The sequence below is a fragment of the Etheostoma cragini genome, chromosome 7 (genome assembly GCF_013103735.1).
Source record: "Etheostoma cragini isolate CJK2018 chromosome 7, CSU_Ecrag_1.0, whole genome shotgun sequence".
Taxonomy (NCBI): Eukaryota; Metazoa; Chordata; class Actinopteri; order Perciformes; family Percidae; genus Etheostoma; species Etheostoma cragini.
Window position 1 is genome coordinate 7,210,644 of NC_048413.1, and position 21,300 is coordinate 7,231,943.

The 21,300-nt window shown below is 40.2% G+C and overlaps 2 protein-coding genes across 7 annotated transcripts in view; both read right to left on the bottom strand.

Moving 5' to 3' along the window:
• Window positions 1–20,847, bottom strand: part of pfkfb1 (6-phosphofructo-2-kinase/fructose-2,6-biphosphatase 1) — a 27,065-nt gene extending 6,218 nt beyond the window's left edge. The window contains exons 1-8 of one of the 6 annotated variants that reach the window (XM_034876252.1): window positions 20,704–20,847; window positions 4,258–4,383; window positions 3,660–3,756; window positions 3,480–3,546; window positions 1,934–2,008; window positions 1,679–1,735; window positions 1,425–1,546; window positions 1,078–1,285 (exon numbers count right to left, since the gene is read on the bottom strand). In XM_034876252.1, coding sequence (XP_034732143.1) covers window positions 1,078–1,285; window positions 1,425–1,546; window positions 1,679–1,735; window positions 1,934–2,008; window positions 3,480–3,546; window positions 3,660–3,756; window positions 4,258–4,383; window positions 20,704–20,716 — 765 coding nt within the window. In that variant the 5' untranslated portion in view covers window positions 20,717–20,847. Of the gene's footprint in view, window positions 1–1,077; window positions 1,286–1,424; window positions 1,547–1,678; window positions 1,736–1,933; window positions 2,009–3,479; window positions 3,547–3,659; window positions 3,757–4,257; window positions 4,384–4,499; window positions 4,588–5,499; window positions 5,629–8,064; window positions 8,202–20,703 lie in introns of those variants that run through there. The other 5 variants (XM_034876249.1, XM_034876250.1, XM_034876246.1 and 2 more) reach the window with 5 other exon arrangements.
• Window positions 15,014–16,130, bottom strand: LOC117947380 (P2Y purinoceptor 1-like). Its single transcript, XM_034876257.1, has one exon. The coding sequence runs from the start codon at window positions 16,041–16,043 to the stop codon at window positions 15,063–15,065; it is 981 nt and encodes a 326-aa protein (XP_034732148.1). The 5' UTR covers window positions 16,044–16,130; the 3' UTR covers window positions 15,014–15,062.
• Window positions 20,848–21,300: the final 453 nt, after the last annotated feature.

Below are 21,300 nucleotides of genomic sequence, written 5' to 3' on the forward strand. Positions count from 1 at the left end.
ATATTCTTTATTATTGTAAAAGTTTGTTGCTCACAGTCTTTGTAAGCCCTGAGACCAAGAGACTCGCCCACGATCAAAAACAGCACCTCTGATTAATAGTTTAATAATTTATCAACCATACAACACAGAAACTCACCAAAAGTTTGGTCTAAAAGGTAACAAGTTAGCTGTTACGGAGGTCTCTTCCGGGTCCTTCTAGCCTCTACAGGTGATTTTCTATCCAGCCTGGAACTTCCAGCCTTTTTTCGGGGTTGTTGAGCATTAAATCCAAACCCTTACATCCAAGATTTATCTCCTTTATGTCCATAATTCATCGCGTTTTGGCTAATTTATGCCGCTAGCTCGCTGCTCCGTGTCTGCTCTCGTGTGTAGAGGGTTACGTCGAGATGTACACTAAATATTTTATTAACTGCTACTTTATAAACAAAATGCTGGTAAGTTTTTGCAGAACAAATGTTACGGCACTTTTATTCCTATTGCAGAACATTTAAAAAACATTGCACTATATACACTACTTTTGAATTTTTGACTTCATTTTGCAATTAATCAGGGAAATTATGCAATCGCTGCCCAGCTCTAATATAGATATGTGTATGTATATACACTACCGGTCAAAAGTTTGGGGCCACTTACAAATTTCCATACCACTCCGTTATAGACAGAATACCAGCTGATCTGAGTGGGTGGCAGATCTATAATGTAATATCTACATTGCCCCTTATCCACAACCATTCTTTCAACGTTCCAAAGGCACAATATGTTTACTAATCTGATATCCTTAAAAAAAAAACTAACTAGAAAAACATTGGAGAACCCTTTTGCAATTATGTAAGCACATAATGTTATCTGAAAACTGCTGCCCTGGTTAAAAAAACAATGCAACTGATCTCAGCTGGTGTTCTGTCTACAATGGAGTGCAATGGAAATTTCTAAGTGACCCCAAACTTTTGACCGGTAGTGTATATACATACATATATATACATACACACACACACACATACATACGTCTGGCTATGCAAGACTGAGGGAACAGCAGCCAACAATATTTCCTCCACTGGTACAGTGTAATGTCCTCACCTTCTGTCCTCGAGGGGAGAGGCCCGAGTCTCCCCCGATGCGACCTAACAGGTTCAGTTCGCTCTCACCGTGGCGGCTCAGGTAAATAGATCTCGGCGTGACGTGGATGTTCATCAGGTAGTAGACTATCCTGCTTTGAATGTGGTCCTGCACCCGGTTCACCAGGTATCTACTGCCCACATCAAAGATCTTGATGTAGGAGAGCCTCCTGTTCACAATCAGCATTCGGGGAAAAAACAAACGATAATGTAAATTTGATGGAAATTGTTACGTGAGACTATGCTGTCCACCACCCACTTTCCCTTTTAATCTCACAGAAAGAAAAGCATTATGTCATCATACCATACCTGTCCTTCTCATCGTCTATAGGCATGTAGCTAGCCCTGTAACAGTCAATGCGCTGGGTAAAGTCTTCCATGGCCTCATCTATGTCACGACCCACGTAATCAGGACTCCCAAATTTTACTTGCTGTAAAGGAAAGAGACTTTGGGAATTTAACTGTAAAACTGTAGTGTTAAATTGAACTTCAACACTACATCCCTACCGCTTCTGCAAACACTTACACAACACAAAACACAAAAGAAACATCTCATGACTAACCTTAATATTCTCTGCAATGATTTCTGGGTCATCACAGATTGATTCCACAAAGAACACCTGCATACAAGAAGTCATCATAAATTGGATTGATTAAATGAATGTGATGCATATCTTTTTCATCCAAACAGCCTGCTTGCTCTAGCTTCACACTGAACAGACGCATTTGATGTGTAATATCAGTCTGATCATCTGACTCTCTGCAAGAAGGCGTAATAGCATATTTGTAAAATGTCCAATCTCCACATATGTACTCACTTTGTAGCCTCTCTCATTTGCATAATTCAAAATGATTTCCCTCCTCTCCCTGGTGGTGTTGGTAGCATCAAATACCTAGATGGGACAGGACTCGGCTGTTATTGATATATCTTATAATATTGGCAAATAAAGTACATTTACATTATTCATAACAATTGTTAATTATTTTGAATTGTACAACAAATAATGAGAATGAGCACACACCAAAGCTCTTCAAAAACAACATTTTTATAATTTCTTTTCTCACTTGAAGGCTTTTTTTTTTTTGTCTTGGTGTAATAGGCAGAAAGATGATTCTCTCCAAAAGGTACTCCAGGGAATCAGTATAGTATAGAGTTAGGGGAATTGAGAGATAGAACTAAAGAAGAATTGTTGATATTTGTGCCACAGAGGCTAAGATATACTGCTTTTAAGTCCCCAGAATTGGCCAAGCTCTAAAAATACAGAATCCTACAATTCTCATAATGCAACTAATTATACTGTTATGATACTGTACTGATAGTGCCTTTCATTGGATCTTGCTGGCCGGGTTAATTTCTAAATCTTCACCCAAAATTGTAAAAATTGTAAAAACAATTCGTAGCCTTTAATTAGAAATCCAAATTGGGACAATCCTGAGGACATCCCTCTGACGTGATCAAGGTTGTCGACGGGAGACAATTTTATGTTTTTAAATTTTTAACAGTGCTGAGCAAACGGGGGTGAGGGACAACTCTTCTCAAATGCATGTTTGATGCTTTCAAATGTCAACACTTTGACTAACGTTGGCTTGGAAAACTAATTTACCTGTTGGGCCACAGACTAAAGAAACTAGCAGTCAGTCCGACCCGTGGTGACAGGTTGCTGTTTCTAACACTAGATTTAGTTTGTCAAAGGCACTAGTTAAGCAACCCAGTACAGAAAATAATCTCAGCAGAGACAACAGATCTGACCTCTATGTTTTACTATATAACTTTAAACAGTTAACACTCCTGTTGTCCTCAGGGTCAAATTTGACCCATTTTTCAAAAGGTTTTTAACTCCGAAATGTGGGTTTCCTTCAACCAAATTGTAAAAAACAATAATGTGAATGGTTCCATGCAACTTCCCTCACAATTCAATAACTGTTCAGTTCACTATTTTCATTGAAATTGGGTGTTTTATTTAAATTCATAGAATTTTAAGAAAAAAAGACTTAAGAACACTGAAAAAAGTGACAGAAACAAACGAGGAAAACAACAAAAACAGCCCAACAAACGCAGAAATAATCAACAAAGACATTGTAAAAAGTGAGAGAACTTCGGGTAAAGTTAGAAAACGTCAAAAAGTGACAACAAATGCAGGAGAAAGCTTCAAAAGCAACAAAAATGTAAAAAAAAATAAAAATCGAACAAAGAACTTCGTCAAAAGCGACAAAAGTGTCTTAAGGAGGTTTTGACTTAAACATTTTGACCCAGGAAAACTAAATGTTGGTCTACGGGAAAACCAGTAAGCTAACACACACACACACACACACACACAAATCAGTGCATGGTTAAGGGACAGTTTCAGGTGTCCTCTTACTCACGGCTACTTGTCCCTGTTCCTTTGAGAAGTAGGCAGCGACGTCTTTGAGGGCGGCTGCTGCACAGGCCCTGAAAGTGAATGATGAATGTGGATTAAAATGACAGTGACAGACAAATCAGACAACATAAACTAATAAGAACATCCAACTCTTGTCTGTTTTGACAATTATCAGCCGTCTTACTTGCGGATCCTCATGGCCTCCTCATTGTCCGGTTTAAAGAACTCAAAGTTCTTATAGATCTTGACAGCCTCCCTGCGGTACTGACCCACGTTGAACACTGGTTGGATTAGAGAAATACAAATATACATTCCCTTTTAGGAAAAGCTGCAAAGATTTATCAATTCAATTAATCGCCAACCATTTTGATAACAATTAACCAGTTTGCGTATTTTTGTATGAGAGAAAAGAAAATGTTCTCTGATGTCAGCTTGTTAAATGTGAATATGTTCTAGTTTCTTCACTCCTCTGGGACAGTAAACTGAATATCTTTGAGTTGTGGACAAAACGAGACAGTTGAAGATGTTGTCTTAGGCTTTGGAAAAAAATGATCTACATTTTTTTTTACCGTTTTCTGACATTTCAGACCCAACAACTAATACATTATGGTAATTTAGAAAACAGATGAATCGACAATGAAAATAATCATTAGATGCAGCCCTACTTTTAGGGGAAGAAAAACAGATGGTGTTTATTATGTCATTAACCCCCACTGTAATTAACATAAAAACAGTAAATTCCATGTCTAACCAAGATTTAGGGATTCACTTTGAAAACTGACTTTTTGTAGGCACGCCGATCCAGTTCAGGTAGTGAGTGAGCTTCTTGGAGATGTACGTCTTCCCTCTGGCTGGCAACCCCACCATCACAATCATCGTGGGAGAGTTACAGAACTGCGGCACGGAGGCTGCCGTGAAAACAAACGCACAATAACAATTAAGTCATTCAGCAGAAAAGCGTTAGCCTTGTGTTCAAATGGGTAAATGCTGCAGGACATGTCAAGTGTGTCGCTGCCAGGGTAACCTTCATCAACAGTGAGAATAAGAGCACCAATGAGGCAGCTCAGATGTCTGCAAACTAGTGTAGGGAGTAACATGGCTTATCTGCATTCTACGGCAGCAAATAAACAGACACAAAATCAAGAAATTGAAACAAGAATATTGGGAAATAGTTGAATACAAGCTTAAAGATGTGAATAACAACTTTGACTGACCAAATGCTTCTCCACCTCCACCAGAGCACACATGCTGCGCCATATGGCCGACAATCACAACAACAAAACACTAAATCTCCAAGTCTGTTAAAATGTCAGTGTCAGATGTCAGATGTCAGATCGTTACAAAATCAGCTCAGCTTTATGCAACCAATGTACACTAATATAAACACCATAATTCTTCCAATCTAGGGCTGCGGTTCAGACGGTGTCACTATTCACAATTATTTAAAAATGAAGCTACAGTGAAGAAAAGAGAGGCATCGCTTTAGAATGACCTCTGATATCAATCAGCAATCCCGGCTCAGACATATTCACACAAACCCAATATAATGTAAGGCGTTTGTGTGTTTCTTACAGAGTCATGAGCCAGTTGTTGCATGCTTGTCTTTCTCGAACAATGCCAGTAATTTATAAAAGGCAGACTGCAGGGTTGCTTGGCAGTAAGTTGTACCCCCAAAAAGTAGCCCCGATGGCCTGTGTGTGTGCATACACAGGGACGGGGAGGGCCTCCAGGCTGTTCGATATGAATGGAATGTATTGCGTCAGCAAAACACTGAAAGGACCACGTCAGACACTGAACAGAGAGTCCGCACAGACTTTGCTTGGTCCAGCCTGGCTGTCGTCCCATGACAGACTCCTCTGCTGCCTGAACTACCAGCATCCCCCAGCCAGACTCATGATTCAGCAGAATGAAAACACACCTGTGACTGCTGGGAGTGTTAAAGCAAACAGCAGCTTCATCTGTTGAAACAGGAAATGTGTTAAAGACAGATTACATGCTTTATCTCACAGTCAGGCTGCACTTACATCCTCTTCTGCAGTTCAAGTTGTAGCCCATCCATGGCACCCAGATCTTGAGCAGAGGAGTCTGTGTGAGTTTTTTCTGCTCTACGTTAATGCGGAGAGCCATGAAGCCAGAGTGGCAGGTGAACGACTGAGGCGCACAGCCCTGTATTCCATGTGCATGTATGTGTGCTTTCCCAAACACTCCCTACTGCAGGTCAGCATACTGTTGCTAAGGAGAAGTACTTGGTAGGCAGGAAAGGGGGGGGGGGGGGGGGGGGGGGGGGGGGGGGGGGGGGGGGGGGGGCTCTGAGGCCATGGTGCTTGTCTGCCTCTCAGCCTGTTTGTTACATGATTTAAAAAGGCCTGAGAAGGGGAGCTGCCAAAATCTGTGGTGATGTCAGACAGCGGAGAAGCATTCAAATCCCCCCGTCCTGTACAACCGTTGTGCTGACACAGCTCCTTTCTCAGTTAGAGTAAAAGCAACAGAGACATAAGACAGGTGTAACAACGGTGTGGGAGCTTCTTGAATTCAGATCAGAGCACAGTTGGTGGTGCACAAGCTGTTTATCAAGCTGGGACAAGTAGTGGGGCGTCTCCTCTCATACCACTAGAGGGCAGTTTAAGCAAAGATCTATTCTAAGAAGTTATTAAAGTTCCTATGACATGATTCTTTTTGGATGCTTTTATATAGGCCTTATTGGTCCCTTAAAACTGTATCTGAAGTCTATTACATAGGCCTTATTGGTCCCTTAATACTGTATCTGAAGTCTATTACATAGGCCTTATTGGTCCCCTAATACTGTATCTGAAGTCTATTACATAGGCCTTATTGGTCCCCTAATACTGTATCTGAAGTCTTTTATATAGACCTTATTGGGCCCCTAACACTGTATCTAAAGTCTTTTATATAGGCCTTAGTGGCCCACTAAGCTGAAATAGAATGAGATAGGTATAAAACACAAGACTTAAAAATGACAGTGTAAGGGGAGGAGGTCTGTGACATCCCTAATCCCCCACTTACAATGCCGTCCTTTCGTCTCTCCCCAGGAAACTTAAAACACTCACATTTGGTCTTATGTGAGAATGCCAACGATTGTCGTTCAGACTTGGCCTTGGCCATCTGTTGTTGCAACAGCTGGGAGCACTAACCAACAAACTGGGTTGTCACGTTCACAAGAATCGGACAGATGGACGGACAATCTGAAAACCTAATGCCTAATTTCTGGAGCCACGGATGTTGCCGGCGCAACTCCCCATGACAATATTAAGACGGACTGATTAGATGGCGATATTTTCCCAGTGCAGCAACAGAACTTTTGCTCCATTGATTTTCCAGTCCAGTCAAAGAGACTGGGGGGAAATGACAGTTGAAGGTATTTTAAAGACCAAAAGATTCAGGGCTTTTGAGAAAAGATGCATTTCATCACTTTCCACCGTGAAAGTAACTGAATGAAGATCAGATGTGAAGACCAGATGTGTCCAAACATCAGCTCTCTAGGTAAACAAACAACCTGGCTCTTTCCCATAAATCAATGTCTGTCTGCAGGTTTTACAAATATTTAAAAGATAGATGAGGTGATTTTTTCAGACTTTTGAAAAAAGACATTAAAAAATTTCAAAATTTATTTTTTTCTTAAGAAAGGCCTGACAGCGACGATATGAAACCTATCATGCTTGATCTCAAAAGAAAGTGAGCGTAACGTTAAACCCTTACGTCATTAATGTCAATCCTTCAATTAACGTTTTTACATTACATGTCTGGTCATTAGCTGACGCTTTTATCCAAAGCGACTTACAGTTGCTACGTATGTCAGAGGTTGCACGCCTCTGGTGAAACTAGGGGTAAAATGTCTTGCTCAGGGACACATTTGTTGATGCATCACAGTGAGAATCAAACCCAGGTCACTCACACCATAGGTAAGTGTCATATCTGGATTTGGCCTGTGTTGAAAGTCTAAGAGGCAGTTGCTTTTGGGCAATGATTAGCAAGGCAGTGATAGCCACTAATGACCAATGTTTCCTGATTTGGCCTGAGCTTGATCAATGAGAGAAAGTAATGACAAGATATTCTATTGGTAGTATGCACCGTCAGGAGGTCAGCATACCCACCCCAACAGCCACGGGGGATTGGAACTGGAGCTCTTCCACATACTACTTTTTCAGCTACCTCCGCTCTTTCATGAACGGTGCAGACTGCACACACAAACATAACATGTCATAGGAGTTTTTCAAGGAAATTGAAACATTACATGAAGAAATTCCACCAAATATGACAAAGCAAGCAGCCCCCTCAAAAGGTGACAACTTTCTCTGGTGATCAGCTTGCAAAATCCAATCGGTTTTTGTTTGATGTGAGTTGCAGGGCCTGTTTGCAGTTCCAATGCTTGTAAAGTCACTCCACATTGTTATCACTCATGCAAAGTATATATTACCTGTTAACAAAGCAAATGAGAGGAATATAGAGAAGCAGCAATGACTATCATCAAATAGCCGGCAACTCTCTTAACTTCCTATTCGAAGAAACCAGGCTGCAAGGGGGACTTTTAAGTATTGTTTTGGCATGCTCTCTGGAGAGGGTGAGCTCACCTGCGCTGTCACATCCGCGGAGCCTCACATGTTCCGGCTGGAGAGGCTCCATTCTGCACTATACTCCAATAAAGCCACCAGCAGAGCGGCTAAAGACCGTCAACACACTGGATTATGAGGCCTGAGGCAAGTGAACTGATGGTCTTTTAAAGAAACTAAACCCCTCTGCTAAAGTGTTCGTAACCCTCCCCCTGCGATCCCTCTCTTTTCACGCCACATGTGACATATGATAGCAACAGACTGGGCTTGTCCTTTAATGTTTGCCAGGGCCAGAGTTCACAACATACACACACCATGAGAGAGAAGCTGCACTCAGAGGGCGCGTCGCAATGAGTGCAAAGGTCGCTAAGAAAGTGACCGCTGTTGCACAAGAATTACGCTTACAGACCACAATGACTCGTCGTGCACGTCCGGTTTACGGAACAGCAGTGAGGGTGTTGTTGTCAGCTGTGCCATGTCACTTGCATGACATACACTCTTCAACAAATAGGGAGGTTGTAATGTGAGATCAAAACTCTGTTTCAGTGATCAAGTCCTTGCTGTTCTTAATTACATTTCTGTGGTTCTGTGGTACTGTGGTTAAACTTCTTGACTTAATCAACTGTTAGTGTATCCTGATTTAATTAAGTCCCTCTGCCTTTTGTCTTAAGGGCTGTCACAGCTTTCTTGTTTTGGCCGGACCTTCGGACATTTCTGTTGAGCCAAACCAAAATCACACATGTGAAACCTCCCCTAGGACCACAGTTTGGACCAAACAGCGGAAATTTGGTCCGACCAAAAGAGGTAGTCCCGGTTTGGATCAAGCTGAATCGTGGTCCGGTTAGTTTTTTTTGGGAAAGCATTTATTGGATAGTTCAGACCAAGTACATGAGGGTCTGGCAGGCTATCTTCCTGTTAAAAGACCTCGGAAGTGTGGGGATGGACGATATGGAGAAAATCAGATAACCCGATATTCTTGACCAAATACCTCAATATTGATATACTAGAGTTGACAATTGGTGCTTTAACACACTTAGATGTTAGATAAATAATCATCAGTAATGTGGACGTGATGTCTAAGTGGGAAAAAGGCAAATAAGACTAGCTAGAACAGTCTGGTAAGTTTAGAAAATTACATAACTTTACTGTAATGCAGCCTTTAAAGCCAGTAAAAGACAACACTTGTGTCATATTACGATATCCGAAATCAAAGACTAAATCTAGTCTCATATTAGTGTGAGACTGAATGTGCTCAAAGCAGACAGCTGTTGTATATCAGAGCACAGAATAAATCAGCAGTTAACTTGTTAAGCAGTAGTAAATGTTCAGTGCAGGTTTCTTTTTTTCTCTTGATAAATGCTGCAGCTCCTCAAACTAGGCCTGCACGATTTGGGGAAAAACATGAATTCAGATTGTTTTTGCTTAGTATTGTTATCACAATTCTTAGCCACAAATCTTTTGACCATGACAAAACAAATTGGCAGTACCAAACATAGATTTTTTCTGGCACCTATATCACATTGGGCATCAACACAAGCCTGTAAACATAGAGGCTTCAATGAAGAGAAGGAAGAGTATTTAAAACCTACTTTTAATAAAGTCTATGTTTAAAACTCAGAAGAAAGTAGTAGATTTTGTGATCATAAAATTAAATCAGAATCAAAGTCATTAAAATTCTTTTTTTAAAATAAAATCAGTTATTTAAACATTTAATTGTGAACAGGCTGAATCAAGATTGCGATTTTTATAACGATTAATCGTGCAGGCCTACCTCAAACTAAAGATGTTCCAATACCGATACAGGTGTCTGAAAGTACCTGGTATTGCTAAGTACTGAGGTTATACACCGATACCATACCATACGTAAAAAAAGGAAACCTATAGAAAATGTACTTTAAAGTAGTTTTTTTTATGTTCTTTTTCCGTTATAAGTGACTGTCAAAGTGGATGATAAAAGATTGTTTGTGTTTGTTTATGTTTCACAAAGAGTTTAACCTGAGCCGGACCGAAAACAAAGATAGAAATCATATCACATCCATACAAGGGTAGTAGTATACAGCTGTTAAAACATAACCAAATATAAGGCCCACTAGTATCGGATCAGTACTCGGTATCGGCCGATGTGCAAGTTCAGGTATCAGATTTGATTTGGTATCGGGAAGTAAAATATGGAAGCGGACCATCTACACCAAACTCCAAGTAAAGTTCCCGTGTCTTGATTCTCAAACACGCAACAAAACTAACAAGACAAGAGATGCTGCTGCAGCACGGGGAGAGCAGCAGTCAGCTGAAAAACAGAAGCAGAGAGAGGATAGGAGAGGACGGGGGGGAAGCGCGTTTACAAACCAATCAATTACTGTCTATTAATCTATTACTCTCTGTCAGGAGACGCGGTTCACATATGTCAGGACGACAGGACGTAGTTTTGACACGTATATATAGTAGGCCGCTTGCATAACTGCAGTGTGAAACCAAAATTTACTGGATCAACCGCAAAAAAAATAAAAAATAAAAGTAACCTGGGTCCGGACTTTCAGGTGTGTAAGCCCCCTAAGTCTAGTGGCAAAATAAAGCAATTCCCTATGATCACCAAGTGAGACTTTTTATTCAAAGGCCAAGTTGGCTCCAGCAAGAATTCACACCTTACCTAATCAAAAGAAACCCATTACTTTGAGTCTTGTGAACTTCTGTCCCCACTGCACGGTGAATAAAACTCATCTGAACTAGTGTTAATTTTGTCACCTAGTTTTAATTCGGTCTTAGTCTTGTGCCAATGTCCTAGTTAATTTTAGTCATATTTAGTCATTCACACATGTTTTTTGTAAGTCAGGTTTTAGTCCACTAAAAGTCTCATCATTTTAGTCTAGTTTTAGTTTTCATTATGTAGTAAAATGCAACCCAGATCCAAGTGGTGTCAACAAAGCATATTAACCTCCATTTGAGTTGTTTTACCGTAAGCACTTAGAGGGGACTGAATCAATGCAACCTAATATACTCAGACTCAAAGGTCATCCACAGACATACGGTATGTGGACAATACGTTGATTACTTAGAAACTAAGTTACCAGACATCTGTCCTTTTTTTTCTCAAGACAAACACGAATTAAAAAATAAAACTATGGTGGCAGGGGTAGAGAGCAGAGGCTCCACTGTAGTAGGTTTAAATGCATAGACCTGTTAGGACCCCTTTAATATTTATGCATATTTATGCAATCTCGAAATTTGTAAAATCCTATTCAGATGGCATTTAATGCAGAATAGCCGAACAGTCAGAACTGGGGGGGGGAAATGGGTGGGTGTTTAGAGAGGAACTCCACATAGCTAGATTTGTTTGCATTAACAGAAAAGAACAGGCAGCCTGATTTTGTCAGGGACATATGGAAGTTATACATTTACTTCACCAGCTGCTCAGCAGGATTGTCCATCGATAACATCCAACACTGGAGTCTCTTGGTTTGAGGGAGAAGTCACAGACGCTGAGGCTACAGAGGTAAGATGCTATTTTACTACCAAATGGCTTGTTGCTCACAGGGTGCAATATTAACTTTTTGTCCACCCGCCAAATAAATACCAGCCACTCGACTACTATTGGTTTTTTTTGGCTGGTGCGTGAAGCAAGTCTATCGGCTACTTGCATATTTTACCAACATTTGGCAAGTGGATTGAATTGTGTACCATGGCTGCATGTGTTTTCACATGCAGTTTGTTCACAGGAGGTTCAGTCACAGTCATGTCATTACGCCAGAACAGTTTTGGCAGACTTAGCATCTTTAATGTAGCAACTGCTGCGAAGAAAGACTTTACTTGCGTAGAAAGACTGAAAGCCACAAAGGGACATTTTTTAGCACTAATGCCCCATTTCACTTGATCTTTAATCTCAGATAAAGACTACAGTACATCTCATTCAGGTAACCAGGTCATCTTGTATCTTCTTGTTTCCTGTTTACCGTGCAATGCTGCATGGTTGTGCCCTTAATCAGAGTTCAGGATGTGGTGATTATTTGCTGACAAATCACGCAGACAAGACTTTCAGACCAGACAGATCACAGATTACATTTTGGTACTGCAATGTTTGTTATGTTTCATCGGTTGGCTTTTATTTTAATCTAATAATTATAGTCTAATATTTTACATGTAATGCTGTGCACACTCTAAAGACTTTGCTACAACTTTATGCTTAGGGCACTGATGCGTGAAAGTTTCATGTTTTATCTCTACAAGGACTTTGACTTGGTTAGTTGGTACTAAACCTGAATTACAGTTCCATGAAAAATAACCGATTGAGACACTGGACAAAGAGCTACATGAACATGTAGCAGATGGTCCAGGATTAGAAAAGACAAGTTGCACTGTTTGGTAGAATACTGAACACAGCAAACATTGAGTAGTAGTTGCCAGGGGTCACTGGCAGGGCAAAAAAACATTGAACCTGAGCCTCACCAGGCCTTTGCACAAGCAAAAACGTTGTTCTTTTGAAGTCAGCCCTGTAAGGTTTAAAACAGACGTACATAGTCCACGTTTGTCAAATGGTTGCTAAAGAGCCTATTGCCATACATATAAACCTTGAAAGAGAAGCTAGAAACACATTTGAATTTGACAAAAACAGTGACTAAAAACGTTTTAAGTCACTGTTCCATTATCTTTTATTGTGACCGTTATTGCCACTGCTACTGGAACTACTAGAACTGTTGGGTCCTTGTTAATTATGTGGTCTAGTCGGGTCTAGACCTACTTTATCTGTAAATTATAGTGTGGATAGGACCTACTCTATCTATAAAGTATCTTGAGATAACTCTTGTTATAACGAATTCTTGATCAATTTATTTACATTTATTTGTCATCTTTATTGAAAGTCCACTAATCAATTATTTTATATTATCAATTAAACAAAGTGAGATATCACCCAACTCAGCAGCTCTACCGGGCTTTTGATTCTCTTTTAATCATTGGTTGGTTTCCAGCAGTGGGAAAAAGCCGTTTAAGGATACAGGTTTTGAGCTATCAGAGTTGGAAAGTGCATCAGTGTCGGCCTAATCTCTTAACACAGATTCATTCTTTAGTGCTGGACTTCAGCCTATCACATACTGAAGCCGCTGTGGGAACGTGGTCTGGAGGTCACATTTAGCTCTTCAGATTGGTCCAAGATTTGCAATGGAATCTTCCCAAAATGCACTTTGATTTCTATACATGAACAGAAATGTATGTATCTCCATAGGCCTTATTTTATAGTTTGCCTTCAGAAAATGTTTCCCCACAGTTCAAAACTTTGTGATAAATGTAAAACACCAGGGTACATTTATTCACCTGTTCTGGGCATGTGATTGCATTCAGACATTTTAGAAAAAGGTACACTCTGTATTCCAGGAGGTTATCAGTAAACAATTATCCTCATCATTTTATATATCAAGCCATACTTAGGAAAATCTTTGACAGAGACACCACCTATCTGTTGATAATTATTTCATTTCTAGCTCAAAAAATTATTTTACTGAGGTTGTCTGCCCCACGAGTCCAAATAGTCAGTATGTGGTTGTCACAGATATCGTCCCATGTTCTGTGTGAATGAATAATGTATTGTAAATAAAGAAATGTTCCTCTTTAAAATACAGGGGGCATAAGTATACAGGTTAGTTTACAAGGAAAAGGAAATAAAAAATAAATGTAAAAGACAAAACCTAATGTCCCTATTTTCTCTGCTGAACTCTATCTTTGCAACAACAAAAATTAAATTGCAGAAATTGCAGATTTCACAAACGAGGAAATATCACAGCTAACTCTCTCTGAAAGAAACTTGGAGAGAGGTCAATGGGTGCATTTCTGCATCAGGGTTTTAATTTCAACGTATAAATAAATATAAATGCGGGGGGCAAGTCCAGTCTCTGGTTTTAACAAATCGAAAACAAGGCATGGCAAATTTATTTATAGAGCCCTTTCTCAGACACAGGTCATTCAAAGTGATTTACAGGCAGAAACAAAATATAAGAGTGAGATACATGAAAAGACGGACACATTTTATAAAAGGCATAAAATAGTTTAAAAGCAAATTAATTAATTAAAAAATACCATCAAGACTAATGAAAAGCGCATGAGAAGAAACCAGTCTTTAACTTAGGTTTACAAATGGTTATAGCTGATGCTTGCCTTAGATTCCAGTAGTGAGCAACATAATGGCTGAAGGCTGTTTCACCACTCTTGGGAAGAACTCTGGGCACCCCCAGCTGACCAGTACCTGCTGATCTGAGAGACCTACCAGGCTCATGGTCAATAAACAGGTCGACAATATATTTAGGACCTAGACCATTAAAAAAAACTTATGGCAATAAGTATTACTATGTCAAGATGCAAGCCTGTTGCTGGCCTTCTTTGAGCACTTCTTCTTGAATAACCTATATTAGGACTATAACTGACTGCTGAAAGAATGTAAAATACTCTGTATGTTAACAAAAGGATGGACCCACAATAAATGAATACTCGCCCTATAGATAAGATGGCAGGTTCTTCTTTCTGGTTTCCTCAAATGAAAGTCAGTTACAGTTACAAGACTAGTGAGGTAGAGCAAAAATGGCACGCATGCCCACGTAAGTAAGTAAGTGGCAGTAAGTGTGTGGTTAACCAAGGAGAGCGAGCTGGCAGAGAGAGTTACTTTGTGTCAGGTGCTGTAAAGTGAGATAACAGTTAACAATAAAACAAGCTTCTCAAGACAGGGACTTCATCTGTTGTCAATACTGCTGTTTCCCTGTACATATTTATATATATATATTTATGGGTCAATAAAGACCATGCATGGTACTTGGCTGCAATCCTCAATTGGCCTACATTATGTGAACCTTATTTCTGTTTTAAAAGAAAATAATGACACATCAAGAGCTGTGAACTATCTTAACTTCCTTTATTTGGAAGACTTAGCATGTGGTTATCACATAATTAAACACAAAGATCACAGCACAGATGTACAGCAAAGCTACTTAGCTACATATATTTTACTATAACAACGGGTTGTTTTAAAATCCTAACTCTTGTTAAACTTCATCTGCAGTTTGAGCCACAGGCACACTGCAGGAGTTTGACAGAAACTGGCTGAACATCTGACAAGCCTGCTGGAGTCGTCTGAGCTTAGCATTATTATCTTCATTTCCATGGAGATAAACCAGAGGGTTGACAGCACTGTTCAGACACACAAGGCCACGACTTATCTGATGAGCAACGTAGACTCCATTAGACCATTCAGGGCATATCTTCTGTTTTTGCAGAACTCTTGACCAGAGGTTGAGGATCTTCAGTACATGATAAGGGATGTAAAAAACAGAGAAGAGAAGAATCACGATGAACAACAACTTCAAGCATCTCTGTTTCAGTTCCTTGTCAGTGGCATTTGTGCGGCAGAGAACGACAATCACATGTCCATAGCAGCCCAGTGTGATGAGCAATGGGATACAAAACCCAGTGAATGTCCATCCAAGGCTGTATTTCAGGTAATCATCCACATATGTCTTGTGCGTAGTATCATAACATTTCCCAGGCTTGTTTCCAAATGTTTTGCTGTAGAACATGTCTGGAAGACTTTGAACACTCACCAAGACCCAAACCACGGCTGAGATCCCCACAGAGTGAGTGACAGTTATTCTTCCCATCACTCTCATTGGATGGACAATAGCCAGGTACCTGTACACACTTATACACGTAAGGAACCCGATGCTGCCATATAAATTCAGATTGAAGCAGAATCGTGTTATCTTGCAGAATGTGTCTCCAAAGATCCACTTGCTCTTCATATAGTAGTACACCACCAAAAAGGGGAGTGTGAGCAGGTACAAAATATCAGCAAGTCCAAGGTTGAGAACAAATACATTAACAATCCCCAATTTCTTCCATTTCTGCAGCAAAGGCTTCAATCCCCATCCATTAGCTAGCAGACCGATGATGAAGACCAAGATGAATACAGGAGGCAGGAATCTGTGTTCAAAGTTAAAGTTGACGCTAATACAGGAGGATTTATTCATTCTGTTTACTGAAAAAAAAAAAGGTTGCTCTGTGGGTGATCTGGCTTGTGAGTTGAGAAAGACTATGTGAACTACTATTTATAGAAAAAGAACTTCCGCTTTTAAGCACTGTGATTTCAACTGCAGATTAACATCACAATGACACTGATATGTGCAGCATCTCCTCATATGCATGTGTCCTTTGCAAGGCTTTGTTTTTAGTAAATATAGAACAACCAAAACTACACCAAAACTAAGCATTTTCAAAAACTAAACTGGCAAACCGGCTTTAAAAACTAAACTGAATTTGAAAACGAAAAGTCAAAACAAAAACTTAATGAAAAAATAATATGTAAATGAAGGGTGCACAATTCAGAAAATGTCACGATTCAATATTGATATTTAGGCCTAAAATTTGATCACAAATCTTTGATTCAAAAACGATTCACAGTATGTAAATGTTTTTACTTTTTCAATGTGATCTATCTATCCATCCATCCATCCATCCATCTATCCATCTATCTATCCCATATGTAGGTCTTTATGTCACACTCCATGTTTTAGCACAAAGTACAAAAAGTACTGGTGCCTGATTTGCATGACAAATAAGTGTGTAAGCAGTTTGGGTCATGCAGGAGAGCTTCATCTTTCAAACAAATGGGAAAGTAAGAGGTGCCCTCTGCTGGTAATAGTTGCTACTTCAGAAATAAAAGACTCACCAAGACCTTTTTGAACAATCCCTAAAAGATTTTGTGACTTATTAAGTGAAATTATGATACACTTCTGACAATGCCCATGTTTTTGAAGCACCGTAGCAAAGAATATCTAATAAGGGAAAAACTTCCCCTCTCTCAATACTTCCTTCTAAATTGGTTGCAGTTCCAGACTTCCACTAGAGGGCGCTCACAGGCCAGCGCAGAATGAATGGGACTCTATGAAGCTATACCCCTCAAAATCCATCCAGCCATCCATGTTATTTTTTGTTCTAAAAAGCCTTTTAAAATCTCACTGACATCATACACATCACACAGCCGGAGATATTTCACGCCGAGCTCTGAGTCTCTCAAACTCACGGTTCTCTTTCTGATTTAAAGCCCCCCTCGGCTTCAAATAACTCACCGTTGTCTGGGGACACTAGTGGTTGCACTTTGACTATTTAAAACATTTTATTATGTTGTTCCGTGATCTATTGGACATGTTTTGTCTTGTTATGACATTTTTCAAATGTTTAATAAAGAAGTTAATGTTTCAAGTTAAAATACATGGAATCTTATATTATTGTTATTTTAATTTTAATCTTTAATTTTAATCTGTTTATTGATCCCTTATGGGGAAATTACAATTTACACTCTGTGTCCACACTTGGTTAGTTTACACACAGTCCTGAACTACACACACACGCTCAGGATCTGTACATGCACTAATGGAGAGATGTCAGAGTGAGTTGGCTGCCAGCTGAACCAGGGCCCTGAGCGGGTGGGGGGGGGGTACGGTGCCTTGCTCAACAGCACCTGGCAGTGCCCAGGAGGTGAAGTGGCATCTCTCAAGCCACCAATCCACACTCCGTACTTTTGGTCCATACGGGGACTTTAACCAGTGACCCTCCGGTTCCCAACCCAACTCCCTACGGACTGAGCTACTGCCACCCCTAAAACACCCTCGTTGTATTGGCACTGACTACTGAATTGTTGGTATCGTGACACCCCTACTTAGAATAGTAAAAAAAATCAAAACTATTCAAATGCAGAAATTACTATTTGAGTGTGACGTTTTTTTATAAATATGTTGGCTACGTTAGCTAATCTCCGTCTTTTCGCCTTGGGCTACGCGCATTCGTCGCTCATGTGACGTCCTCTGAGAAACAAGGCATTGTGAGTTCTAAGCTGGGCCGTACAATTAATCAAATTTTAATCATGGTCATGATTTGGGCTTCCCACAATCAAATTTGTGTAATCAAGCGAATATTTAAAAAGCGTCACTCTGGTCACAGAATGCTCCGTTGTTTTTTTTGCAAAGCCCATCTACCGCTTCGTAAACCACTGTCTGATCATGTGCCAGTCAGAGTTGTTCCCTGCACCGCGCAGCTTAGTTTCTAGATGTAGACAGTCAGAGAGGACTGCATGTATATAAAATACATTGGTCACAAGGTTTACCAGTTTACTAGTAGACCCAACATGTTGTCCCGTCTGTGTTTTTCAGACAACAGCAGTGACCAGTGCTAGTTAGTGTCTGTTAGCTAAAAGGGCTCTACGCTGCCAGTTAGTGTCTGTTAGCTCACAGGGCTCTAGGGTGCTAGTTAGTGTCTGTTAGCTAAAAGGGCTCTACACTGCCAGTTAGTGTATGTTAGCTCACAGGCCTCTAGGATACCAGTTAGTGTCCGTTAGCTCACAGGGCTCTAGGATGCCAGTTAGTGTCCGTTAGCTCACAGGGCTCTAGGGTGCTAGTTAGCGTATGTTAGCTCACAGGGCTCTAGGGTGCAAGTAGGTGTATGTTAGCTCACAGGGCTCTAGGGTGCTAGAAGGTGTATGTTAGCTCACAGGGCTCTAGGGTGCTAGTTAGCGTATGTTAGCTCACAGGGCTCTAGGGTGCTAGTAGGTGTATGTTAGCTCACAGGGCTCTACGGTGCTAGCTCACAGGGCTCTAGGATGCTTGTTAGTGTCTGTTAGCTCACAAGGCTCTAGGGTGCTAGTAGGTGTATGTTAGCTCACAGGGCTCTAGGGTGCTAGTGGGTGTATGTTAGCTCACAGGGCTATAGGATGCGACTAGATCGCACTGGGGAACCTAACGTCCTCGCATCCACTGCCTCTCCACAAACGAAGCAATAGTGTTTCGATAGGGTTTAATTTTGCGTTACAAGACACATTTCTTTTGTGAAGCCGTGCCTGTGTTTGTATCTCTCCTCACACTCTCCGCGGAGAGTAATAGCGTGTGAGACAGAGCCTGCTGGACATGTTGAGTCAGCCGTCACTCTGTAAGTACATCCGTCGCACTCCCCCTCTCTCCCTAGTTTTTAAATCAGTTATTGTTGAAAACAAGTGAAGGAGCTTTCTCAGAGATACTTTTTTTTTTTAACATATCCTCTGCTATTTATTTTAGATAATTTTCATTTCCATAATTAAAAAACATTGAAAAGTCCATACCAGTCAACAACTAGCTAATGGCAACGTGTTGCAGCTAGTGGTGCAAGGCTCTGCAGGATTCAATGATTTAACACAGTGTGCAAGATGGCTTCACTAGTGCAGAGGTCCTGAAGAACACCTCATTATTATTTTTGGTGCAATACACACTGAAAGGCACTGTAAGCACTCAAAACAACTATCATTAATGATTAGTGGAGGAACAAATAAATAATCCAGGGTTTTCCCTACCATTATAAGGATTAGTCACAGCTAAATTACCTTTCCCCAGATTTAATGATTGTTGTTGGTCCCCAGCTTTTTGAGTGTTATTTATTACCGGCTATAGCTTTTCCAACGAATTAGACACATATGGTAATTAAAATGGACCAATGTGATGTGAAACTGCATTTTCCTTTTTATTTAAAAAAAAACGTACATTTTTATGACAGAGAATCCGTTAAACATGTCAAATATGTGCTGCTAGGTCTTCCACAAACCTAGCAAAAACTAGGGTAATCCTGTGTGATATGAAAACCCACACACAGCTGGTCTGGTCACAACTCTGGAAGTATGTCCTCACTCTTCCAAATTTGGTTGTGTATTAGGCATGCATGATAGCAGAAAAAAATTGTCAGAGAGGAAAAAAAGAAATTCATGTCATTTTTACAAGATGACATAAATGGCTCTATTTGGAAATAATAAAATCATACTCGGCTACTGGGGGGGGGGGGGGGGGGGGGGGGGGGGGGTTGTAAGAGAATGCACCTACATAGAAGATCAAAATTAAAAAGTAACTTTTGTAATGTGAAGCATTCTTTGTAGAACTTTAATGCTTTACAAACATCAAAGCAAGTGAGCGCGGTGACTACTCTCCTGAAGTGATTCTGGAGGGAAATTAGATGTTAAACACACTGGTTGACTGCCATGACACCATTTTAATCATAAAGCTCTGTTTAACTGCTGTGTAGATTGGTTAAGACACACATTGCAGCACTGACTTAATTGATTTTGTGTTAAATGGGTTTGTACTAAAATACTTCATTTTGAGTTTGACAAATTTAAACATAAGATACAAAAGACTGGTACAAAGTTAAAAATGGTTTAACTAAAGGCCCTGCAAGTCCTTGCCCCTCTCTCTCCCCTTTCATGTCTTCATCTGTCACATCTGTTTGGTGTAGGAATCTTGTTCCCAGCTCAAGCAAACAGCAAATACTTACATCTAAAGTGAGTGTGGACTACTAGCTCTGAGTAAAATATTCCTCACTGCATCTTATCAACGTCATCTGCTGAGTTGCTCCGGCTTGCATTGCCAACATAAAATAAAAATAAAAGTATTGTACCGTTGTCGGCTTCAACTAAGAAAGAAATACATGTCCAACGTTCTTAGAACCCATCAGATAACAATCCTCAGGCTCTTTGGTGGAGCTTTGCTTTCAAGGAAGTTCAATGGTGACAAATGAATGGACTACTTGCGGAGTGACATGAAGATATAAATCAGAGGCATAAAAAAGCATGCCTTGCGCCCCCCAAAAAAACACCCCTGAGAATTGGCTGGTACTCACAAATCCATGGCATGTCTGAAGCAGGAGCAGAGGAAAGATGCAGAATGGGGGAGGATGGCAGCAACAGTTCAGACTGAAGCTGCGGCAAGTGACAGGAGACATCAAGTCCTCAAAGGGTCCAAGGAGTTCTATGGTCCTCTTTGTCTAAAGAATACAATATGTCCCCTCAGTCACTTCAATCAACCAAAAGCTCATAAGTTAGTTTTATATTTAGCTTAGCTAACGACACAACCTAACACCAAAAAGGTTGAATGAACCTACACCAAAAACACTTAAGTGTATACTATTAACTAATATTTCATTAGGAGGTTAAAGGGAAATTTCGGAATATTCAACCTTTGGATTTGCAATGGATGTGGCTTTGTTAATGTGAACAGGAAATAATTCAGAACTTTTACTTGTAACAAAGCATTTTAACCTATGGCAGTGTTACTTTAACACGTAAAAGAACAGAGTACTTCTTCCACCACTGGCTAAAAAATATATGTAACACAACCGGATGCTCCTCATAGCCGCGGCCACACTAGCTATGCTAACGTCGCTACCATGCTAACAAGCTAATTAACATATATTTATTCAAACCCCATCGAATTGGTA